We start from the raw sequence: 25736 nt of genomic DNA, 5'->3' as shown, positions 1-25736 counted from the left end.
TCATGACCTTGGAGCAGGCAATGATTTCTTAGGACACCAAAAACAACAAAAGAAAAAATACTATCAAAATAAAAAACTTTTCTGAAGAAAATCTTTTTTGCACATCATTTATCTGAAAAGACTTGTAGCTAGAATATAAAAAGATCTTTTACAATTCTATAACAAAAAAATAACCCAATTAAGAATGGCAAAGGATATCAATAAAGAGATCCCCAAGGGAGATATACAAATGGCCAATAAGTACATGAAAAGGTGCTCAGCATCATTAGCCATCAGGAAAAAGGAAATCAAACCACATTGGCATATCACTTCTCACCTGCTAAAGCAGCTAGAGTAAAACCAAAACAAAACAAAACAGAATATGACAAGTGTTGGTGAGGATTTGGAGAAACTGAACCCTCATACATTGCTGGTGAAAATGGAAAATGGTGCCAGCACTTTGGAAAACTGTTAATACCTCAAACAGCACCAGGTGAGCCAATAATAACACTCTGTATTTCCAAGAGAAATGAAAACCTGTGTTCACAGAAAAACTTGTACATGAGTGTTCATAGTGGCATTATTCATGATAGCCAAGAAGTAGAAAAAACTCAAATGTCTATCAGCTGAGGAACAGATAAACAAAATGTCATAGATCCATACAATGTAATGTTATTTGGCAATAAAAACAAATGTGCTGCCACTGCTGCCACATGGATGAACTTTGAACACATACTAAGTAAGAGAAGCCAGTCAGAGGACTACCTGTTGCATGATTCTGTTTATATGAAATGTCCAGAATAGGCAAATCTATAAAGAAAGAAAATAGATTTCTTGGTTGCCTAGGATTGGGGTGGGGGATGAAGACTTTGGGGAATAAGGACTCAGGGGGGCAGGTTTCTTTTTGGGGTAATTGAGACATTTTAAAACTGATTCTGGGGATAGATGCACTACTTTGTGAATATACTAAAGCCACTGGATGGTACCCTTTAAATGGGTGACCTGTATGGTATGCTGATTATATGTCAGTAAAATTATTTAAATAAAAGAGTTCAAAGACAAATATAAACCACTGTTCTATTGAAAGGGATACTATAGCTCGTAGCCTTTTCCCAACTGCCTGCACGCTGGGGCAGAGAGCTCTGGGTCTCTCAGTGGGAACCTGTGCTCCCAGGAAATGGGCCCCGGGCCTCAGGAAGTTTCCAGGGGGAGTGATGGAAGGAGAGAGCAGTGTGGGAGTGCAGGGGAGGACTTCAGGGGGGACCCAGGCAGGTGGGAGCCCAGGAGGAAGGCAGGAGACTGCAGGGGACCCACAGAGAGAGGAAGGGCGCAGGACATAGGACTTGTAATTTCCTGGCCTGGCTCCCTCTCTGCTCACTGTGGGTCCCAGGGAAGGTCACAGAACTGCCCTGTTCTCCAGCTTCCCTCATGGTGGGGAAGAAGAGGCCACTGCCCCATCTCATGAGTCTTCCCTGTTCTCATCACAGAAGGCCCCAGGGGTTCCCAAGTTCTGGAACAAGCCCAGCTGGTGGCCAGGTCTCTGGGGCAGGTCTGCTTCTGGCCCTGCTTTTTCTTAGCCATGGGCCTTAGATGCATTCTTCAACCTCAAGGCTCTCTAGTCCTCAGCTAACAAGTGAGGACAAAAAGTAACCTGGCCTGTACCCACCCTCAGAGGGTCGGCATGAGGATTCAGAGTGATCATGGATGGGAAGGAACTCCCAGGGTGCTTTATAACGAATCTGCAGGAAAACTCTCAGGGTAGTTATGATGGAAGAGCCTGTTCCACGGTCCCTGTGGAGGCAGCAGCTGAGGCAGGGCTGTGAGTCTGGGTGGGGAGATATATTACACATGGGACACAGTGGCTCTGCAGAACAGAATGCAGTCAAGGGTCAGCATGCACATACTCCTGGGCCAGGTGCTGGGGTGTTTGACCCTCCTCTCTCTGGGACCGGATACTTCAGGTTTACCACTCATTTTGCAACGAATGTGTTCTTGATAAACTTATTCTTGCAACAAACTTCCCTGACCTTCCACCTATAAAGGTCACTGTGATAAAAACATGCATGTCCATGCTGCATATTTTGGCGACTCATAGAAAAATAAAAAGAAGGGGAAAGAGCCATGTGTTCTCTAACCATTGTTAACATTTTGGAGTTTTTATCTGAAGTCTCTTTTTATATGTTCTTTTCTCTTTAGTTTAAGCTGTTATGATCACACCACTTATACAATTATGTATCCTGCTTTTTAAACCTAGTCATGGTTACATGAATGTTTTCTGTATTATTGTAAACCTTTTCAGAAACACCACTGGAAATAGTTGTATAACATGCTATTTAGTGGATGAGCCATAATTTACTTACCATGCCCTAATCTTCAATGTGATTTTAGGTTTAGATTTTCATGTATCAGGTTTTTTCTAAGTAAAGCAGTGGTGTTTGCCAACATCTGAGCTCCACGTGTCTAGGAGTTAAAATGTCACAGCTGGTCATGCAGTTTGAATTTGGCATTTTAACATTAGGATGAGTTTAAGTTGTATTGAGGTGGAGTGAGAAGATTTTATAGACAATGTTCCTGAATCTCAATAAGGCATTTAACTAAATCTCTTAGGACATCTTTGTGAACAATGAAGAAACATGGGCTGCACAACCATGTAATTATGCAAATTTGCAACTGGTTGGACAACTAGGACCAAGGAATGCTAGCTTAGGGGCAGTGTCACCCCAGAGGGGGTGTCTAGTGGCTGGGAGGCTCAGCCTCTCACTTAATCCTTCAGACATTTTTAAATCAGTGATATGGGTGAAGTCCTGGAAAACTCGCTTATAAATTATAAGCTGTAAGGGATAAGGTTATGTGATAGAACAAAGATCGAAAAAGATCTAATCAGGTTGGAATATTTGCCTGAAGCCAACAAGATGAGATTTACCAAGGATAAGGATAAAGTCTTGCACTTGGACTAAAAAAATCAACCATATAAATGTAAAACAGTGAATACTGAACTTAACAGAAGTTAGCTGGCTATAAGCTCATATGAACCCAATAGTTGACATGGCTACCAGAAAAAGAAAAGAAAAAACCCACTGGTAACATGAACAGCGAGTCATTTATGGAGCAGAGATGTCACTCTCCCACTGACGCTGCTGGGTAAATCATACAGCATGTGTTCTGGAAGACACATTTTCAAAAAGAGTGTGACAAGTAGGAGGAAGTCAGTGAAAGGACAGTCAGGATAGTGTGAGCCTGGAAACCCTGTCGTCTAAATGGCCAGCAAGGCAGTACAGCTCAGTGGTGAGAGCATGGCCTCAGAGCAACTGCTGGGCTTTGAAACCCAGCTCTGCCATTTACTAGCTGGGTGACCTTGGGTAAGTTACTCTCTGCACCTCAGTGTCTTCATCTGTAAAATGGGGACACCAGCAGCATCTGTTATTATGATTATTCAGTTGTGAGGACTAAATAGATTAATACCTGTCAAACACTTGGAACAGTGCCTGAATATTACTGTGTGAAGGGGTTCTAGGCTGCAGAGATCTACAGGGGCATGAGAGATAGATGACTTCAAATATTTGAAAGCTGCCCTGAGGAAGAGAAATTACGCTTTATTCTGGGAAGCTCTTGAGGCCCACACTTGATTCCACGGAAAGGTGGAGGAATGGCCTCATTAGACAGCAAGCATTTAATGTGCACATATTATGGGTCAGATACTGTGCTAGGTGCTAGGAAGACAGAGATGAATGAGATACATACTCTTCCCTAAGAGTCCCACTGTGTACTGGGAAGAGGCATGTAAACAGATAAGCATAATAGTGTGGAGTTAACTGCTTTGGGCAACAGGGGGAAGGTGTGGTTGGCTCTACCCCAGGAATGGGTTGACACTGTGCAGGGGTGGGTTTTTTAAGTCAAGTTTGCGTGGATAAGTAGGAGTTCAAGTGGGTAGCAGGGACAGTGTGTAGGACCAGAGTTGTCACTGAGTATGCTATTTTCAGGAATGGTGACAAGTCAGTGATGTTACAGCATGAGGGTGGGTGGGGTGGCAGCAAACGATACTAAAGATAAGGGCTGGTCTCTCCCTACTCAGAGGAATGTAGTACAGATGTAGAAGGTCTCTCCCCACTCAGAGGAGTGTGGTACAGAGTAGAAGGTGGCCTGGAAAGTCAGGATAATCATAGCAACATGATACTCCCTCTGGGGCCTCCTATTTCTACACCACTGTCTTCTCAACATGCAACCACAGCAAAGCCTGATTAAAGAAACTACATTTCAGAAGAAACTTGAAAAGGATTTGATTCAATTTTCCAATCCTCCTTCAGTATGAATAGGAATATCCACCTATAGGATAAGACAGTATCTTGTTCCTGAGACATTTTCAAGTGGAAAAGTAGGGAAAGGACTGGAGCAGCTGGGACCCTTCCCACAAAGATGGAAGATACTGTCTGCAAGGGACTCACGAACAAATCTGCTGTTACAAAGGGAAGGAGGAGCACGTTATTCAACATTTGTCCTCCAGACCCTCCACTTGGGAGAGTTTACGATCTAACACTAAAAGATAATCCGCCCCACAGCATCACACCACTTAACGTCAGGGCTGGCCACTTCTGCTTGGGTTGAAGTAAGTGGTACTGTATTTGCCCTTGTGACAAGCAACTATAAAACATACATAGCAGATGTTTTCAGGCACTGGACAATAGGCTGTGTTCTCTCCCTGAGAGAAGGGAAGGAAACTAATCATGTTCACCCTGGCACTCTGCACAAATAGCTGCCCCAACCACAGCACAGGGATGTGGAACAAAGCAGAACATGGCTGTCTTACTGAGCTGAGGAAGTAGGAACTGGAGTCTGGGACTGCTGAAACATTTGGAGCTGGCAGGGCAGCGTCATAGGGTGCACCCAGAAGTTTGTTGTGGGAGGGCTCCCCACAGACCTCTAGCCGAGGGCTGTGCTGCCCATACACAAGGTGAGACTCTGGAAAGGTCTATAGTAGACAGCAGTTACTTTGTAGCTAAGAGCAGAACAGGGAATATTAGAGGTTGCAGAGACAGTGGATCCATAGGAGTTCCAGCCCAGCCAGAGGGGAAACATCAGACATTCAGGTGAGACACTAGAAAGGCCATGCCATAGGAGTAAGGACCATACTCTAGAATAGAGGCTACTCTAAGCCTGCACTATGAAAGCCTAAAACCAAGCCTTAACAGGGTTGAGGAGAAACATCAGTAAACTAACTGCCTACCAAACAAAAACTCAATATCTATTAAAGAAGGACAGTACAATTCAGGCTCCCTTTTAGAGTATCAACTTCAATGTCCCCAAACAATAAAAGAATTAGTAGAAATGTGGAGAAGCAGAAAAATGTGACCCCTATTCAGGAGAAAAGAGTAGTCAATAGGAAACATATCCTGAGATGTCCCAGATTTGGAATTAGCAAAGACTTTAAAGCAGCTATTATAAATATGTTCAAGGATGTACAGGAAAATATGATCTCAATGAGTGAAGATGGGGACTCTCAAGACACGAATGGAAACTATAAAAAAGGACTTAAATGGAAATTCTAGAATGGAAAAGTATATTATCTAAAGTAAAAATTCACTAAATGATCTTAGCAGCAAATTAAAGATGGCAGAAGAAAGGGTCAGTGAAAATGAAGGCAGAACTATACAAGCTATCCATTCTGAAAAAAGAGGAAAGAAATTGGACAGCCTCTTGGGACAAAATGCCAAGCTGAGTAATATACATGTAATCAGTGCCCAGAAGAAAGGAGAGAGAGTTGGGGGTGAAAAAAAAGCTTTGGTCAAGATGGCCATTTTAGCAATATTAATTCCTCCTATCCATAAGCATGGGACAGATTTCTATTTATTTGTGTTTTCTTTAATTTCTTTCATCAGCATCTTATAGTTTTCAGAGTACAGGTCTTTCACCTCCTTGGTTAGGTTTATTCCTAGGTATTTCATTCTTTTTGATGCAATTGTAAACATAATTGTTTTCCTGATTTCTCTTTCTGCTAGTTCATTGTTAGTATATAGGAATGCAACAGATTTCTATATATTGATTTTGTATCCTGCAACTTTGCTGAATCCAGTTGGAAGTTCTAATAGTTTTTTTGGCAGAGTTCTAGTTGTAGTATCACATCATCAGCAAATAGTGAATTTTACTTCTACCTTACCAATTTGAATGTCTTTTATTGCTTTATCTTGTCTGATTGCCATGGCTAGGACCTCCAGTACTATGTTGAATAAAAGTGGTGAAAGTGGGTGCCCTTGTGTTATTCCTGATTGTGGAGGGAAAGCTTTCATCTTTTTGTCATTGAATATGATGTTAGCTGTGGATTTGTCATATATGGCCTTTATTATGTTGAGGTATATTCCCTCTAAACCCACTTTATTGAGAGTTTTTATCATGAATGGATGTTGAATTTTGCCAAAAGCTTTTTCAGCATCTATGGAGATGATCATATGGTTTTTAATTCTTCCTTTTTTAAATGTGGTGTATCACATTGACTGATTTACAAATATTACACCATCCTTGCACCTCTGGAATAAATCCCACTTGTTCATGATGGATGATCCTTTTGATGTATTCTTGAATTCAGTTTGCTAGAATTTTGTTGAGGATTTCTACATTTATGTTCATCAGGGATATTCCTCTATAATTGTCTTTTTTTGCAGTGTCTTTGTCTGGTTTTAGTATTAAGAGTATGCTGGCCTCATAGAAAGAGTTTGAAAGTATTCCCTCCTCTTCTACTTTTTATACATTGGTGCAACTACTATGGAAAGTAGTATGGAGGTTCCTCAAAAAAATTAAAGATAGAAATACCATATGACCCAGTAACTCCACTTCTAATGATTTACCCAAAGAAAACAAAATCCCCAACTTGAAAAGACATATGTACCCCTATGTTTATTGCAGCACTATTTACAATAGCCAAGATATGGAAGCAACCAAAGTGTCCATCAATAGATGAATGGGTAAAGAAGATGTGGTGCCTATATACAATGGAATATTATTCAGCCATAAAAAGAAGAAATCCTGCCATGTGTGATAACATGGATAGACCTAGAGGGTATTTTGCTAAGTGAAATAAGTCAGGCAGAGAAAGACAGATACCATATGGTTTCACTTCTTTGTGGAATATAAAACAAAACAAAACAAAATAGCAGTAAACTCAGAAACACTTAAAAGTGACTGGTGGTTACCATTGAGGAGGGGTTGGGGTGGATGGGTCAGGTGGGTGAGGTAGATAAAGAAGCACAAAAATCTCAATCATATAAGTTGGTCACAGGGATGAAAGTGCAGCATGGAAAATACAGCCAATGGTTCTGTAACATTTTCCTATGTTGACAGTAATTGCACTAGTTGGAGGGAGGATTTAATAATGTGTGTAACTGTTGAACCACTGTGTATATTTGAAACCAATGTAATATCTCACATCATCTGTACTTCAATAAAAATAAAATAGAATTTCTGAGTAAGAGTTTAAGAAGAAAACTGTTAAAATGAAGATCAAAGAAACTCAATGAATCCAAACAAAGTAAGTTCAAAGAAAATCACACTTGGGTACATACAGGTCATGATGCTGAAAATTAAAGATCAAGAGAAAATCTTGAAAGCAGTAAAAAAAAAAGAGAAGTTACAGGAGGATAATGATGTAAATGAAGACCTCTTCAGAAAGGATAAGGATGGGAGATAAAGCAGTGACATTTTTTAAGTACTGAAAGAAAAATATTGTTGATCGAGGATTTTATATCCCGGGAAAATAAACTTTGAAAATGAGAGTAAAATAAAGTCACTTTCTAGATAAAGAAAGAATTTGTCACCAGCAAGTTTGTACTACATGAAATACTTGCCCGAGTTCTCCAGCGCCCCCAGCAGGAAGGCACACTTCCTGCTTCTTGAATTCTGGAGATTTGGAGCTTACCATAGGAGGTGGCAGCTGTGACCGGGAGGTGTGCCCCAGGAGAGTGACAGTAAGGAGGGAGCTACTATTTAGCCAACCACTCACCCGCAGTGGAGAACCAGAGCTAGGGGCACATGGAGAAGGGAAGGCAGCAAAGCATGGCTGGGATGCATCCGTACAGCCAGGCTAGTAGAGTCATCAAATACCTGCACACTGGTGGGGAAATAGGTGCTGCTCCAAGCCCCTGATTCCCTTGCTCATCACCCCCACCTCATTCCTGGATACTCCCAGACCTACCTATGATCCGGCAATAAAGGGTCATTTCCTGGCAAGCAGGGCACCCCCAAGACCCTGCCATAGGATTCTGGCTGGATTCCTTTCTGATTGGTTGGTGCCTGAGCCATGCCAGTTGTTGAAGATTTACAGTATGGCCCCCAGAGCCAGGTGGGTTGCTACCCAGGAAGGGAGGCCCAGGTGTGATGCTCCGGGAGTGGGTAGCAGAGGACCCCAGGAGCGCAGAGACAGAGTAAAGGCATTGCTTCTGGGGCGGGGGCTGCCGTGGGAAGAGGAAGAGAAGCACTGAAAGCCAACAAAATCAGCTTCCTGAGTCTGTCCGAGTGCTCAGGGACACTTGACTCTTTAATTAATATAACCTCTGTTCTAATCCCTGAGGTCACATTTTTCCCTTTTAAAAAGGGATATTTCATAGCCTTTTAAATAAATCTTTTCAGCTCCACTGATTTGGAATAACATGCTTAATGGCTTAAGAACTTCTCGCTGGGCCTTCAGCAAGTCGTCCTTCCACGAGCCCATTTTCTCATGAAACCCTGGCCTCTGAGAGTGGCTGGGCCCCCCTGCTGCCAGCACTGTGGATCCTCATCCTGTTCTGGATCCTGGGCCAGCCCTTCCTCACTCCCTACGTGTAGAGACCGGCACTTCATTCCTTGCATCTGCAATGTAGAACTCATCCCAAATACAAGCGCATAGGACACCAAATGGAGACTCTTGATCAGTGACCAAGACCCTGTCTCAGTCACAGATATGAGCATTCCTCCTCCTAGGTTCAGTTGAAGGGAATTCATGCGTTAGAGAGCTTTCTGTGTGTCTGCCCAGGCAGAGAGGGTAAGCTTATCTTCACTTAGACAGACAAGAAGCCATCAAAGGAAAGCAGAGTGGTCAGGCGAGGAGGAGGTGAGCTTGATCAACATGACTGAACCAGCACAAACACTGTCCATCAAAGCTCTGTGCAAAGCCTTTGGAAGCTGGCTGTGGGTGTTCAACACCATGTACCTTTTTGCCTCCTTTGGGACCTTGAATTGAACCACAAGCCTTAACAAACTACAGTAATTTGCTGAGCCCTCAATCAAACACTCAGTCTCACTGAAGAATGAAACCAGTTCTCTGTTTTTAAATATCTAGTTTACACCAGAATGACAAGTATGTTTTCTAAAGTCATTGTTCATATCACCTACCTATGGTTAAAACAAAACCTCAACAGAACCAACAGTCCTTTTGGTTGAGATCCCTGGTTTGGGCAATTTTCCCCCAAACCTGAGTGATGGTGGATCCCCCAGGCAGTTCCCAATGTGGTGTGATGGAGGCCCTGGAAGTCATCCTGCCAGAAACTGTCTTCAGTTTCTGTCACAGAGCCTGATACCTCCCCATTAACTTCCCCTTTCAGAAAGTACCTGCTTAAATACAGCTGTTATCTGGGAGGTGTTCTGAGTCTTCATTGTGCTGAAGTTGGAGAACCGTGGTTATAGGCACCAGCAAACACATTAGAAGCCTCAGCTCTGACACAGACAAGCTACTCCATGTCTTCAAATCATGGTTCTTAAAAGGCAACACACATCGGAATCACCCGGAAGCTTGTTAAAACACAGCGGGCCAGGCCCAACCCTGCATTTCTGATTCAGCAGGTCTGAGACAGGACCTGAGAATTTGCATCTCTCACAAGTTCCCAGGGGAGGTTGATGCTGCTGGTCCAGGACCCACTTTGAGAACCACTGAACTGGTTGATTTCTAAGGAATCTTTATGAGACATATAGGCAAAGTGTGAAAGCATTCAGATATGGAACGAGGGAAGAAGACAGAGAGCTCTGAAGTGCAAAGGCATCAGGGCCCAAAGGCTGGCCAGCCTCGCAGAAAACCTGGACTTTTCTCTAATGATCCACCAAAGCACAGGACCCTTGGGTTGACCAAATTCTGATGCTTTCTTTCCTGGGTATTTTCTGTCTGCTGCCTCCAGGAAAGGCAAGTGTAAGGGCAGTCTCCCGGCAGCCTCAGCAAGGCCGAGAGGTGATTCCTTCCCTTCCTGGAGGGAAGTGTTCACACAGCTAGTCAGGCTGGAGTTAGCCTGATGGGGGGATGTGATTAGTCAATGTGCGGCTCAGTCCTCTACATGGTCTCCAAGTTCTCCTGACACTTCTTAGAATTTACACAGGACTCAGTGAAGTCTCCAACTTTTTTTTCTCTTTGGAGACATCTACTTTTAATAGGATATACTCAAGGAAAACATGCTCTGATCCTTCAGCTGCCTCTTTTTGGCACACACAAAAAGGAACTGATTCATGGGCATACTGAGGAGGTGGTCAGAAAGGGCTTCATAACAGGACCTCTGGCTGGGCAGCTCCCCTTCAGGTAGGGCCTTGTGCCTCGCCCTTTGGCTGGCAGGCCAGGAGGTGGTTCCATGTTTCACGGCAGGGAAACTGACATCTGGGGGTCTGCCTGGTATCATCGTGGCACCTCCTGGACAAGGAGTCCTGTGAGTGACTTAGCCCTTTGTACATCTCAAAGCACTTTGACATCCCTACTTTCATTTGACTCTAACAAGAATCCTATGAAATAGGCAGAATGGAAATGATGATCCCAGCTGACAGATAAGACAATTGAGAAGAGAGGCTCAGAAAAAACAGTGGACGTGGATCTGAAGGCATGCGTTGTACCCCTGGCGCAGCCACTGGTCGGCTGACTTTGAGTGAGTCTCCTCCCACTTCTAGGGCCCGGTTTTACCATCTGTGAAATGAAGCGGATGGAGAAGATCACTGCGGGGTTTTCTTACAAATGCCTTATTCTAGGAATGAGCTGCACAAGACAAAGGACTTGCCTGAGGCCATGCGGCCAGCAAGGTGAGCAGTGAGGACACAGAGAGGCTGTGCGACCCGTGTTTTGAGAGAGCTGGCAGAACCCCCCCACCCCGCCATGCTGCTAGCGCCCTGACAGTGCAGAACAACTGTCAGGCAGAGAGTCAGGGGCCTCGAGTTGCCCTCTGTACCCCACAAAGACCTAGACCCCTGGGGGAAGGGAGGTGTGGGGCATCTGCCCAGGATGCTCCCTGACTGTGACTTGAAGCCCCAGTGGTGCCAGCTGCTCATTAGAGAAGAGAAGGCCACTTTGTTTGGCACCTCCCTCGCCAGAAAAACACTGGGCACCCACCCCATGCCAGGCCCTGTGCCAGATGAGGGGATGTGGGAGCGAAGGTGTCTTACTGTCCGCCTATGAGAAAGCTAAGATGGGGGAGTGAGAATGCGCTGGGGCACACGGCTGGGTGGGCTGTGCTCAGACATGGGGCTAGTCCAGCTGCTGCTGAGGTCACAGAGCCTGTGCTGGCACTGGGCTGAATTGTCCTGGAGACAGGAGTGCCCTTTTTGTGACACACACAGAGGCACTAACTGTGGCCCAGGTGAGCACAGTCTTCTTGAAGGCAAGTGCAGGATCCGTAAAACTTCAGGAGGGGTCAGGTTTAGAACAGTTTGCATGTAGACCCCATGATCTGAGCAGGCTTGGAAAGCAGTGCACGCATCTGACTCCAACCAGTCCTCTGGCTGGAAGAATGATGTGCTCTATTTCTGAGAGTCAAACCTTCTCACCACATGGAATCAATGAACCCAAGGAGCTTCCTATCTGTATGTGCTGGTAAATGACTATTGTTCTATCTGTTCAAGATAGTCAACAAAATCAACAGGGCCATGTCTCAGGCAGAGTGGTCAGACTCCCTGGGGAAACTGAGGTGAGCAGGATGGGCCTCAAGAACCAAAGGGCTCCCAGGCGAGGCGAGCACAAAGCACAGACAGAAATACCCGTACGACGGAGCAGAGAATGGTCGGTGCTACGAGATCCAAGTTACAGGGTGGGGAAGAAGACACCCAGGAGGAAGGAACGATCAATTCCAACCAGGGACCCAGGAAGTCTTCGTGAAGGAGGTGGTGCACTGGAAGACCATCCACTGGGATGAGGGATGTTCTAGTGCCCTCTTGGCCAGAGTCAGCTAAGTAACCAAGAAAAAGCTGACTCCGTCCTAAGACGGACCATCTGCCCTAAGTGCCTCACAGCATTAAGAGGCTTAAGTGAGGACTGATCTAAATGCACATCGGATAAATAAAAGCACCAAATATAAAGCATTTCATCATCACTCAGGGAAGAGCAGGGAGGAAGCTAAAAGCAGAAAGTCTATGAGGGAGGAAGCGGGTGGGGGTGGGTGGCGCCTGCCAAATGCAGGGCTGATGTGAACACCTACTGAGCTCATAACTGGTTCCAGGGAGTTTTTAAAGCCTCCTACAGCTAATTTATTGAAAAAAGCCCAAGAAAAGTAAGTCAGAATGTCTAAATTTTTCAATGGAAGTCCCGGCTGGAGAAGTGGCTTCTCACCCCTGAGAAGCAGGAGCAGCCCCTCACAGTCAGCGGCTGGTGAACCTGGCTCCCCCCTGGCTCCCCGCACTGGCTCTGGCCGGGTGTGAGGTCAGGGAACACTCATCAATGAATGCATGGGGTGCTTCCCACTCTCCAAGGAGGCTTACACTCACACTCAGTTTTGATGTGAAACCACGGGCCAGTGAACACACAGAGGGTATATTATCATCTCTATTAAAGACAGGGAAACTGAGGCTGTCAGGAGGGAGAGTCCATGTCACAAGCTGGCACCAGCAGAAGGAAGCCCAGACCTGTGCCTACTCTGTCACCTCACAACATGCACCTTCTTAGAATGATTATAACAGCCAGTTGTCACCCAGCAAATCACATTCCCTGGCTTTACTGGTGATCTGCATGCTGCTCTGAGCACCGTCCTTGCAATATGTCACATAATCAGAGGCTTTCATCGAGGGAGGCCCTATTGTTGTTCCCAAAGGTACTGGCTTATTTCGCTTCAGAAAATGGTTTTGTGCATCCCAGAAGCAAGAGTGTGGTGGGTTCTCGGTCCTTTGACCAAATAAGAAATGATTTAGGTAAAAACCATTGGTTTAGTTGTTTGGAGTCATTGTTCTTTAGAAGAAAGAGAGTAGAAACAGCACAGGGAATTAGGAAGACAGGAGGATTATTATTTTTTAACCAGAGTTATTCCTGCCTGCATAGTTGGCTGTCAGCTTTGACAGATGGCCTGGCTGCAGAAGCGGGGGAGAGGGCAAGTGCATGGTTAAGGTGGCACCAAGGAACTAGAGCCAGCTGGGCTGATGTAGGGCCTGAAATCTGGACCAGCCCAAGTTCCAGCCAGTAAGAGTGGGACAGGGGGCGCTGCCTGCCCCTCCTCTAGATGCCCTCCCACTGCAGTTGCACTGACAGGCCAGTGTCTTTCTGTCCATCTGCAACCTTCTGGCTACAGGTGAGTAAGGTGACAAGGGAGAGCAGAGGAATGTGGCCTCCGAGAGAAAGATGAAGCATGTTCACCATCCCAGCTACCCTCCCCTTTCGTGACCCACCCCAGCCCCTTGGCTGGTGACAGTTTATGTTGTACCTACTTCTAGGGGATATTTTCAGTCTAATAAAAATTCATAGTATAGAAGTTTCGGCAGAAGGCTGGAAATTACAGCCACCCTACAGCTCTGTTGAGGGGTGCCTGGTGATGTGTGCTCAGGCTGAGGTGCTCAGAGGCTCCCCTAAAATGGCAGGAACTGGGGGTGGGGAGAATTGAATTTCAGAGGACTCCCAGCTCCTCAAGGGAGCAGTGGATTAGGTAAGAACGGGTCTGGGGCATTGAGAACAAGTATAATATCTCTACCAGTGTGGCTGGGTCAGCTCTGATCTCTGCAGCTGGTGGGGAGCATTTAGCTGCCCACCACATGGGGTCTCGGTACCTTCCAGACACCAGTAGCTTTAGTATCACCCTGAGGGGGCCAAGCTATCATGGGACCTGGGAGAGCTGAGCCATTACCTAGATCATGTACAGAGGATTAGATTATCAGATTAACTGTTTGTGCCCTCAGTGCACTGACAGAGAGAATGGAACACCGAGTGGGGCAGCTTTGAGAGGAGGAGGCAAGATGAGCCGCAGCATAAAGCTTGTGTGGGAAGCCAAACAGGCAGACAGTAGGGAGGGGTGCTGGTTAGGCGAATGGCAGGGATAGGAAGGTGCTAGAGGCAAATTCCCCAGCCACATAATTTTAAAGTTTAGAGCTAGAGGAAATCTGAGACATCATCTAGTCCAACTCCTTCAGAGTCAAGACTAAGAACCAGTACCCCTAGGCCCCCAACAACTTCTCAGGCCAGTGGTCTTTCTGGCACTTTCCATCTTTCCCCAGATACTGGCCCCAGTCCCCTGACTGAAGTGGAGTTAAGACAGCTTCTCAAACACTGCAAGCATTCTCGTAATTCCATGGATCACCCAGACATACCTTGTGTGAATAATGCTGATCAACAATCCTTGCCAACCCGAAATCCCCGATCTTGAGAACGAGGTCCTCCGTGCTAATGAAGATATTGGCAGGTTTCAGGTCCCTGTGCAGCACATTGGCGGAATGGATGTACTTGAGCCCCCGGAGTAGCTGGTACATGAACAGCTTTGCGTGCTCCTCTGTCAGTGTGCCCTGCTCCAGCAGGCATGCCAGGTCGGTCTCCATGTACTCCTGGACGATGTAAGCCACACTGAACTTGAACAGCTCGCCCTGCAGGTCAGTGCCCTGTGGCCCCAGCACCTCATACACCTTCACGATGTTGTCGTGGTCCAGGCGCCGGATGATCTTGATCTCCCGGAGGGCATGCTTCATGCTGCGGGCATCACTCATGGCGATCTTCTTCACGGCCACCTTCCGACAGGCCCTGCTGTCCACAGCCGACAGCACCAGCCCATTGACACCGAAGCCCAGGGGTTGGAAGTCAATGAAGCGCCCTCCGAGGTCATACCCATAGACACTGGCAATGCAGTCACCCTTCTCGGCCATTGTTGGCTCAGTGGGCAGGGGCTGCCTGTGGGACAAAGGGGCAGTCGGGAAAGGCCAAGTCCCAGGTGGTGGCTTCCCCAGCAGACCTCATTCTGTCAAGTCCCACAACTGAGGGATGCTTTTTCTTGTAGTGATGTCACTACCACCAACTCCCTGGAGATAAGAGTGGCATATGTCCATGCTCGCTCAGCTGCAGAAGCTGAAGGCTCAGGCTGTTCTCTTAACCTGCCTCGGGAGGGCTGTCCACCAACTCCTATGTATCCCGAACTCCCTTCAAAGCTTAGAATGGCTCATGCTTCTTTCAAACATAGCAATTTGGAAAGAAGAAATAGTCTCATTATCTATGAGAAGGTAGAGTTTTCTATAATAATGGACATCAAAGGAAAAGACGTACCACCTCTCCTTGAAGTCCTTTGATAAAAGAGTTTCCTTTTGACTGAAATGCAGAGCTGTTGCTATGCTTTACCGATGATGGTCCAAAACTCAGTTGTATTATAGTCTTTGGCAGCTTGGTAACTGCCCTCTGTGTCCAGAGCAGTATGATCAGACCCCAACAATGGATTCTGGAGGCTTCTAGGGGCTTCTTTCTACCTTTGCCATCTCCCCTTTCTATCAGCTCACCTTAGATTCCACAATGCAAACCAATCTGGTGAGCTCTGGTGAAGAAAGCAGGAGAAACCCAAGCACCTTTCCTGAGCACTACATCAAATTACACCTGAAGTCCCAAATCCTAGAGGAGCTCAGCTGCCGCCAGGATCCTCTGGAGGCTTCAGATGGGGGCAGCATCCTCTGTCACCCCCTCATCCACGCCACTTTGAGCGAACCTGGGTTCTGCCGGACCCAAAGTGGCTGCAGGAACTTGGCATCTTTCAGAGTGGGTCTTCTTCCCTGTGAAAGAAATAACACTGCGTAAATTTCCACACTCTGCCTTCCAGCACCTTCCCACTTGTGTGTCTTTTGTTAACCAGCCCAAGTGTTATTTGATCTGTCCAGCCAGCTGAAACACTGCTTGCTCAGGGGATTCCAGGGTTTGCACTGCCCAGCCACCACTCCTGCTGTGTGCAGCACTCCCCTGGAAGAGAGTGAAGACAGACTGATTTGGTAAGACCATCAAATGGTGTGCCTTTTATCTAAATGCCTGCTCCCTGAAGGTTAACAGGCACAGATTGTGGGCAGGAATAATGAGCTCTGATCTTTGAGAAATTCATTTGTTAGGTCCTCCGAACACACCAGCACTAGCTGGGAAGGGAGAGGGTGGAAAGTAACTAGTTACAGAAAATAAGGATCAATAATTTTGTTTTTCTCCTTAGACTCCTTTTCTTCCTTCTTTTGCAAATATCTGAATATTTTGAGAGAATGTGACTGTGATTTAATTACATTTGTATCTCTTGCTTTCCATGTAGGTGGCATAAGCACACTTACCAAGGAAATCATTGCCAACCTAATAAAGGGACTTGCTGCCTAGCAAAACAGGGCACATACTTCTTAGCACAGCATCAGGACTGGTTTGGTGAACTGAATTCTTTTTGATGATGGAGACCTAGCTTTTCAAAGCAATCGGTCAAATCCTATCCTGACTGCCCCCTGGTGGCTGCTGCCTCAAATTACAGGCATAGGACCTAAATGGGTAGAAGAAAACTACCAAACTGGGAATATATATTAAAATCTCCCAAGTAAAGGCAATACCATAGCTTCTAATAGAGTTGTAGGTTTTATAAGTTTTGTTAGTATATGGATGTACTGAGAACACTGTATCCTGCACAAAGAAGTGAATCTAGCTTCTTAATTCTCATCATACTGTGGGGCTCCCTGCAGGGATATTTTCATATCTGGACTCTGCCCAACTCTGCAAATGACAAATGAAGCAAAACAACAGTCAAATTAATGCTCTGAAATTAAGGGGGTAAGAGGACACATGGAATAGTAAATAATTAGATCCCTGTAAAGACTTCTAATGAAAGAAATTTGCCAAGGGTCTGGGACATAGTATTTGCTCCCTAGATATTACATGTTATTGCCATTGTTAAAAATACCCTTGCACTTGAATAAGACATACCTACTATTCTTATGTTTCATCAGATCTTCAGCAGTTCTACTCAGCATATTTTTTGAGGGCCCCAGCAACAAAATTAATTACAGACTTACAGAATTTCAGACTGGGAAGCAATTGTATCAAACAAGTCCAGTGGTTCTTAACTGGGGATTGGTTCTTCTCTCCTTGGCTCATTTGATAAAGAGTCACTACCAGTCTTTACTGGGCAGATCCAGATCTGCAATCCATCCTGCCAAGCATCTCCATCAGTGAATAACTGACACCCACTCCCAATTGCCAACCCTCCACTGAGTGACAGTGATTCTAGTCCAGGTCACTTTGCAGATGAGGGTGTGGGGGCACAGAGAGCACCAGCTAAGTGCTTCTAACACAGACAGGGTCAATCAACATCTGATGAATTGAGAAATGAATACCATTCACTCTCTTTGAGATTTCCTAGCTAGTGCAGTCGATGGCCTATGATAATGAGTCCACCTGGATAGCGGATTCAAAAGAATAAAAGAACCATGCCAGTGCCCCATTCCATCCCTCCCCTGACTCCTGCTGCCCAAGTTAGGGAAGAGAAACTAAACGGGAGCTTCTTTCACTTTCTACCCATATCCTGGTCTGGTTCCCAATGACACAGCAAACAGAGGAAACTACATATTTTGCTTTATGAGGAGAGACATTTAAGTCTTCTTCCCTCTCCAGCTCCCACTGGGTTGTAAACAGACAGGATTGAGCACCTAAGCAGGGAGGAGATGACATCACCAGCCAGCTGAAAGCACGATTTGCTCAAGATCAGCTGCAATGCAGATAATCTGTGCATAATTAAGAGGTGTTTTATTTAAAACTCGTTCCTTTCCTTTCGCATGGGGTGGAACTCTCTCCTGTGTGTGAGTGTGTGTGTGTGTGTGTCAGTGCTCTCCTGACACACTGTCGGCTTCAGTGGACAGGTACCACGTCACCTTGGGAAGGCCTGATCCCAGCCGCTCTGCCTTCCTCATGGGCCTCTGAATACATCTCTCCGTTTCCGTCTAGCTTCTTCACTTGCACCTTCCCAATTTCTAAAAGTCTCTTGCTTCCTTCCTGCTTGTTGAAATCCTGCCCATCATTCAGAATCCAAAGTCTCACTTCCTCTTCAAAGTGTCCACTTCTGAAGTGTCCTCAGTGACATCTCTCCCTTTTCTAAACTCCTGTGGCATTCCTGTATATACTGTCTCTGACATTTACCATATACTAACCTTGGTTGTTATTTAACTTTTTATACATGTCCATCTCTCAACTAGACTTTACGCTTCTCAAGTCCATGGCACAAAGCAGCTCTTGGCAAGTAACTGGACGGGAGGTACTTGAAGAATGATGTCTCCGAGACCGTGATGCCCTCACTCCCTGGACAGGCCGCCTCCCCTCCCTCCGCCTGCGGCTGTGGTGCAGCTCCCCCTGCAGGGCTCTTCTCACAGGTCCCAGCCACTCAGACTGGTATTTCTGAACCACAACCTCTTTAGTATCACCTTTGTGTAGATGCTCCCTCTGTTAGAATTTCAACACTGGCCGGAAAGCCCGTCTGACCATTGCTCTGACCCTGTTTGAATGTACTGTTATTCATCCCTTCTCAAACCTGTTTATTTTCTGATTTTTTAAAATAACTCCTCTACAATTTCTACTGTAAACCCTTTGCCTTTCTCCACAGGGAGGCTGATTATGAAACACCTATTACCTAAAAAGTATCAGATTAGTGGTTCACTTCCTGCATGATATATACTAAGAGGCATGGGCCCAACAGCCCTTGAGAGAGGCAGATCCTGCGTCTGGATGTGCCCACCTAGGCCGAGGAGTGAGGATGGCAGCTCAGGGTGATATACAGTGTCTCAGGGCAAAGTAGATTTCATTCTGCATTTAGAGGTGGTGGCCCAGAGCTGCTCTGAATTACAGGTGTGATTTCAAACCAGGGAGTTGGCATTCCCCTTGAGAAAAGGAAAGGTCATGCAGCTGTGCTCGAATGACACTTAGCAAGAAGAGAATGTGTGTAACTCTTGCAAGGGTACCCAGGTTCCCATGATTCCAAGGTGAACATTGTAATAAAACAGGAGTAGAAATGTCTACCCCCAGCATGCCTAACAATGGAGCTTCATCTCTCCACTGATTTCTCATGCACTCTTCTGCAATATCTTATTTGAGGACAAATAATTATGCATCCAGCCTTTTAACATGTGAAGGCAAACCAGAATGGAGATGGGTGTGCCAGCTGTTTCTTCCTGGGATTCCTGGAGCTCTGGTTTACAAGGCAGCTTTGGAAAGTCTAAATTTAGACTCACCTTCTCTGCCTGCTCAGATCCTCCCAAACCTCATGCTGCTGACTTTCAGCAGGAACTGTGGCCACTGGTGAGGTGCTGACATTTCACAGACACCACTTTATTCCCTCTCCTGAGCACCCAAAAACTTGCAGGAAATTATTTTCAGTCAGGGCTGCTGTTCTGTTGTATAGGCTGTACACTGCACAATTCTAGATGGCACCATTCATACCACAGTCAAGTCCGTCTGTCTCTAAGATTCATGACCCTAATCACCAGGTCTATGTGTATGAAGTCCTCTAGACCACAGATCAGCAAAGTTTTTCTATAAAGGGCCAGAGAATAAATATCTTAGGCTTTATATGACATAGGGTCTCTGCTGCAACTACTTAATCCACCTACCCAATCCTGCCTTTAGAGTACAAAAACGGCCACAGATAACACCCAAGCGAGGGCATGGCTGCATTTCAGTAACATTTTATTTGCAAAAACAGGTGGGGAGATGGATTTGGTCGGGGGGACTGTAGTTTGCTGACCCCTGCTCTAGATTGGGTAGCAACATCCTCCAGCTTGCTCCTGAGGAGGCACTTGTTCCTGAAGTGTGTGTAACCCAGGCCCCTTTCTGCCTCTTCCTAGACCGTCTCCTCCCTCCTGGCACTACCCCAGGTCTGCCCTCCCGGGGAGGAATCCTGGGCTCAGAACCCCACCCCAGGCTTAGGTAAGCTCATCTGTAGGCTTCATGTCCTCAGGGCCAGATCTCTGTTTTCCACGAGCTACCTTCCAGTTCTGCGATGCTGTGGGTGCACCTCACTCCTAAACCCCAGGTGCGTTTAAGCAGAGGCTTTCTGGTGAGGCCGGGGTGATGACATGAGGTTGGGGGTCACAACACCAGCTGAGAGCTGACCACTGGCCAAGGGCTCTGTCTGATTAGCTCAGCTGGGTCTCAGCACAGCCCTTTGGGGTGGATATCACGCTCTTGTGAAGCTCCTGAAGGAAGCTATTTGCCAAAGTCACACCACAAGCAGGCGATGAGTCTGGGATGCAAACCCAGGTCTATCTGACTCCAGAGCTGATTCTTGTTACTGTAACACATTATCTGAGCCCAGGTGAGTGACTCTAACCATACACCATCTAGGCCCATCTAATAGGACTGACTTCCAGGCCTACCGAAGGGCAAATCTGGGGTAGGCACACACTGCGGAGCTTCTCAGATTAAAGCAAGAGGCAGCTACCTTTTCAGCCTGTGTTCAGCCTTAGTGTGAAGGCCACGGTTAATAACCCCACTTTAGGAAAAGAGAAACTGAAAACAACATCCTCCCAGTTGAGCTTGTGTGGCCTACACTGGAACCATTCCCACTGCCAGGTCTGGGTCGGCCATCAGGCAGCTGAGCCCAACCCACGATGACACAACATGGGTCTAAATTGGAGTTTCTCAACCTTAGCATGATGGACCTTCTGAACTAGATCATTCTTAACTGTGGGGCTGGTCCCAACCCACTAAATGCCACTAGCACTTCCTGGTTCCTATGACAGCCTCATACATTTCCTAGATCCTAGAGGACACAGGCATCTCCCACACCCATCCTTGTTGAGGGCCATGAGTCTAAATTGTGTTAATCCAATTCCCCTGTGGCAGTGGTTGGTTTAGGGGTGTTCATATGATCCAGTTCTAGACAATAAGTCTTAAAAGAAAGTCCACTGGGGGGCCCCAGAGAAAATGTTTCCTTTCCTAAGAAGAAATCCTACTCCCTGTCTTTGGATGTAGTTGTGGGAGGAAGTGGTGCTGGTGCAATAGCAGCCATATTGAGACCATGTGGGAACAAGCCTGGGGATAAAGGCCAGCACACTGGAGTTGGAAGATATGTATGGGGCGTTATTGACATTAACAAGTTGCTGAGCCAAACCTGGAAATGCCTACCTCCAGCTTTCTTGTCAGGTGAGATTGTCAAGTCCTACTGTTGTTTACCACATTTTTACTGTGGCTCTACTTTTTTTTTACCCTGAAGCTGAAATTATCTAACTAATAGTAAATTTCTAGGTACATGGTTGGTGTAGGTGGGAAATGAAAAGATGTAGAACACATTACTCCTGATCTCAGGGAGTTTATAAACCTTTTGGGAGGGAAGAACCACAATCCTAACAATTACAGAAACAATGCAAGAATATTCAGGGGCTGACTTCATGATTTCCACAGCAAGGGTAGTAGAGTTAGGCCTGGGCAGATCAGCCAGAGAAGGCTCTTGCAGGTGTGGAGGGCAGCTCCTGAGGTTGCTACCAATGATCTCCACCTCCTTACTTCAGGCCCTGGGTAGCCCCCTCCTTTTAAGTGTGCTGAACTTACTGACTCACTTCTAAGGAACAGAATTCAGTAGAAGTAATGGCCTGTCACTTCTGAGATCAAGTCATAAAAAAAGCTGTGGCTTCCACCTTGGGTGATCACTCTTGTCAGCAACCTGTCAGGAGCCAGCCCCATGGCCAGCCCTGTGTGATTCCTGCAAGGGGACCTCCTGAGGTGCACTGGCCACCACGTGGGTGAGCTTGGAAGCAGATTTTCCCCAAGGTGAGCCCTGAGAGGACTACAGGCCTGGCCACAGCCCGACTCACGAAAGACATTACACTGGGCCTCCGGCTCTTCGGTGCTGAGATTCCTGACCCACAGAAACGGAGTGACAGTAAGTGCCATTTAAGTGGCTAAACTTTGGGGTCTGTGTTATACAGTAGCAGATGACTGAGGGACTTGGAGATCTGCAGTTCATGACCTTTCTCACAGAGAGGAGAGGCAAACTTGCCCTGAGAATGTGAGAGCCCTCAGGCTGGGGGCTGGGGGTCCTATGTGGCTTGGATCTCATCAGACTCCAGAGCCAGACAGAACCTCGGGGAGGGGAGGAACCTTACCTCTCTGTTTACACTGATGTAGCCCCAGAGGCTAGTCCTGCACCTGGCATAGAGTAGGGACTCAATAAATAAATGGAAAGACAAATAAAAAATGCACCCCTGAGGCAGAGTTCAGAAACCTTTTCCAATCCCTCCAGGGTGAGTCGGGGGTGAAGGTTCAAACAGGGCTGTCACATAGGCCCCGGAAGAGCCCAGTGGCTGGCAGGCGTTTCCTCCAGAGCAGGGCAGTCATCACCGTGTGTCTCTGTGTCCAGCACCGAGACCCTGTAGGTGCTTACCCTCAACAGCACAGTGGTGCTCCCAGGAATTATGAGGGACACCTCTTCCTGGTCTTCCAACTTTTGAAGTGTACCTTCCCCTCCACCCAGGAGGACAGCAGGCTGGAAGTGCCCATGTGAAGTTGCCCACATGAAGGAGCCCTTTCTCTTAGGGGGAGCCCTGGTTCACAGGCAGATGGCTGCTCCAGCGCCGCCACCAAGATGCTGACTCAGGCTCACTTCCTCTGTCCCTGGCCTCTCTCACGCACAGCACCCCTCCCAGCCGAGGTTCTGGGATCACCCTGTGCACACTGGCCAGCAGGACAGCAGCCCACCCAAGACAAAAGTCACAGAAATATGCCCCAGCACGCGTCCTCCCCTGGACATCCCTGCCAGCGGTGATGCACCCTGGCCTGTTTCCCTTATGTGGTTTCCTTGAGAACACGCTGGTGGGGATGCTGCTGAGAAAGAAGCAGGCACGAAGCTGTTTTGTCTTCATTTCCCTGAGAGGGGGTGAGCAGAGAGCTGCTGGGTGCTGGAAGAAAAACGTTAGCAGAGCAAACATCAGACCCTGGATGGGGTACCTCTTCTCCCTAAAACAAAATGCAAAAGCATTCAGTTCAGTCTTTGCTCTGCTTCTCTTGAAAATTACACAACCAGCCAGGGAGAACACAGACTTCCCAGGCCTCCTAACAAAACTGAAATAGCATGGGGAGAAATTCCGGTGGCCTCACTGGGGCCCCATGTCCACATTGGCACAAAGCTGGGGACAGAGGGCAGTCTGAGTCCCTATGTGTCAAGTATGGGTGCTGGTCACCATGAGAACAGTATGGGCCATGGGGCACCTTCCCAGGCTCAAGGCTTGGAGTTCTGACTTCTGGATCACAGGTGTGGGAGAGGGTGTGTGCATGCCAGGGTTTAAATCCTTCTGATCTTAGACAGCTTCTAATTTGACCTTTATAGATTCAAGGGAAACTTCTCATTCACTCTTTAAGGAAGGAAACCTGGGATAGCTGAAGATGTTGGCCGCTTTCAAAATCTAAATCAGGACAGTTATGACTTCAGTGGCTAAATAAGGTGAGGTGCCATTTGGGGCTTGCTTGGTTTGGACTGTGTTCGAGAGGGCGGAGATCCCAGCCAAGGGCTAAGCTTCTCCAAAGTAGAGCCTGCATCTTTCATTTCTCCTGCCCTTGCTTTATTTAGCACTCATTGCCTGATGCCCACAGGGCACTGTGCCTTCCCTGATAGTAAGCCATCGTGGGAAAACACAAAGTCACTGACCCTTGAAAAGCTCAATGTTCCTTTCCTGCCTAACTTGTGGGGGCCATATATGGGACCATTTACTCCTTAACTGCAGGGTAAGAGTCTTGCCCAGGATGCTAAAAGGTTCATGGTTTTTAGCTAAAGGATGCAACATTAAATTGTATTTAGACCAGAAAGGGAAAATGTGTGTCAGGTGGACTGCTATCAATGCATTCTGTACCTGTAGACATTAATAATCAATGATCACCCTCTTTACCGATGAGCCAGGAAAACTAGAACCCTTTCCAAATAACACCTCGAGAGCCTCTGCAATTGCCTGTTGCTAGCTCTCAGGGCAGAGTCTGCTGGCACCCACTGCATGACTCTCATTGACCTCACGCTCTTACTGTTACAGCCTGGCTCAGGCCTTGTTCCAGAGACCAAGCCTCCACCTTGTCCCCCAGGAACATGCACAGTCCAACTCAGCCAGCATTTACTCAGTACCTACTATGTACTGGGCATGGTCACGCACATTGAGCAATGTTGACTTAAGCATCACAATATACTGTGAGGCAAGTGTAACTGTTACCCAGAGTGAATAAACAGCACAGTGCCTTGCACACAGTAGGCACCTGGGCCCTCCTCTTCCTTCCATTCTGCAGAGTTGAAGTGACTTCCTCAAGATCACACAAAGGAAAGGGTTCAGGTCCTCATCTAGGCTTGGTTCCAACAGCAGTGCGCGCTCTGTCATCTCCTGCAGGGGCTTCCTCCGGTAGGTCCCTCTCCCTCTGTCCCTCTCACACTTATTTGCTTTTGTTTTTCTCATTTTCCCAGTTCCTCAAAGAAGTATTTCCCTTGCTCCCATAAATCATTTTGGGAACTGATATCTTTTCTAAACATTTCCAGCCTCTGACCTCATGGTTACCTTGACTCTACTCACCAGCCATATAAAATGCCTTTCAGTCCATTGAAAATGTCTATTCGCCCTTGCCTCTGGGCTTCCACAGGTGCTGTTCCCTGTCCTCTTGCCCTGGCTAATTCTTATTCATCCTTTGGGTCTAAGCTTAAATGCCCCTTCATCCACGAAGCCTTCCCTGATGCTCCTTTCCCTCCCAAGACTAGCTTATCTGTCAGGCTGTGTCCCCTGTCCTATCCCACATGTCACTTTTCTCCCTTTTTGTTTCTGCTTCGATTGCTTATTTTCAGTGTTTGGCTGGACAGTTGTGTGTGGGGGGCACTCCTTCACCGTGGGGATCACTGTACCCCCGTGCCTAATTCCTAATCTTAATACATAATAAATTTGGGCAGAACAAATGCATTCAGAGAATCCACGCTCCAGACCATCATGTACAAATTCATATCTGTAATACTCACTTCTTTCCTCCCCATGAGAGACACCAACCAGATGTGAGAATTTCACAAGTCTGTCTGATTCAAGTCCTGCCTTCATCCCCTTTAAGCTTCATAGAGTTCGTGACTTCCTTTCACCAGCCCTGCTTCTCACCCAGTCACCTGGCCCATTATCCAGAGAATGTGTACCCACAACTCCCTCCATCTATTCCCATAGAGGTAATCATTTACAAGGGTGTGCTCAGAGGTACAAAGAAATCATTCACAGAGCAGGAAAAAAATTATCCTTTTCCTGGCGGTTGCATCTCCCTGTTCACAAGTGACAGAAGTGGCATTTTGATGGCTCAGGTGACAGCAGCAACTGTGGACCACACAGGACTGTCACAGCCAAGCCGCAAGTCACGGGCTGGGAGCCAGGAGGCCTGCATCTAGTCCTACCGCCTGGGAGCTCTCCAGCGAGGAGTTTCAAATCTGTGACGCGGGGATGACTACAATGTCTCACTTACTCATGGGGATAAGAACACAGAGGCCAGCGATACGAATACATTTTCAAAAGTCTAAAGGACAAATTGGAGGTAAGTTACAACCTACTGTTTATACTAAAATTAACAGCTTCCACAGTGATATTAGTTGGGCTCCAGGGAGTTGGAAACA

At 46.7% G+C, this 25736-nt stretch overlaps 1 protein-coding gene across 5 annotated transcripts in view; it reads right to left on the bottom strand.

The window, feature by feature from the left end:
* Positions 1-25736, bottom strand: part of MAPK4 (mitogen-activated protein kinase 4) — a 138156-nt gene that overhangs the window by 29754 nt on the left and 82666 nt on the right. For all 5 annotated transcript variants that reach the window (XM_017648629.3, XM_017648632.3, XM_017648630.3 and 2 more), the window contains one exon: positions 14467-15900. In XM_017648629.3, the coding sequence (XP_017504118.3) occupies positions 14467-15012 (546 nt within the window). In that variant the 5' untranslated portion in view covers positions 15013-15900. The remainder of the gene's footprint in view (positions 1-14466; positions 15901-25736) is intronic.

This window comes from Manis javanica, chromosome 9 (assembly GCF_040802235.1).
Source record: "Manis javanica isolate MJ-LG chromosome 9, MJ_LKY, whole genome shotgun sequence".
Taxonomy (NCBI): domain Eukaryota; kingdom Metazoa; phylum Chordata; class Mammalia; order Pholidota; family Manidae; genus Manis; species Manis javanica.
This window is presented reverse-complemented; position numbering and strand designations above follow the sequence as displayed.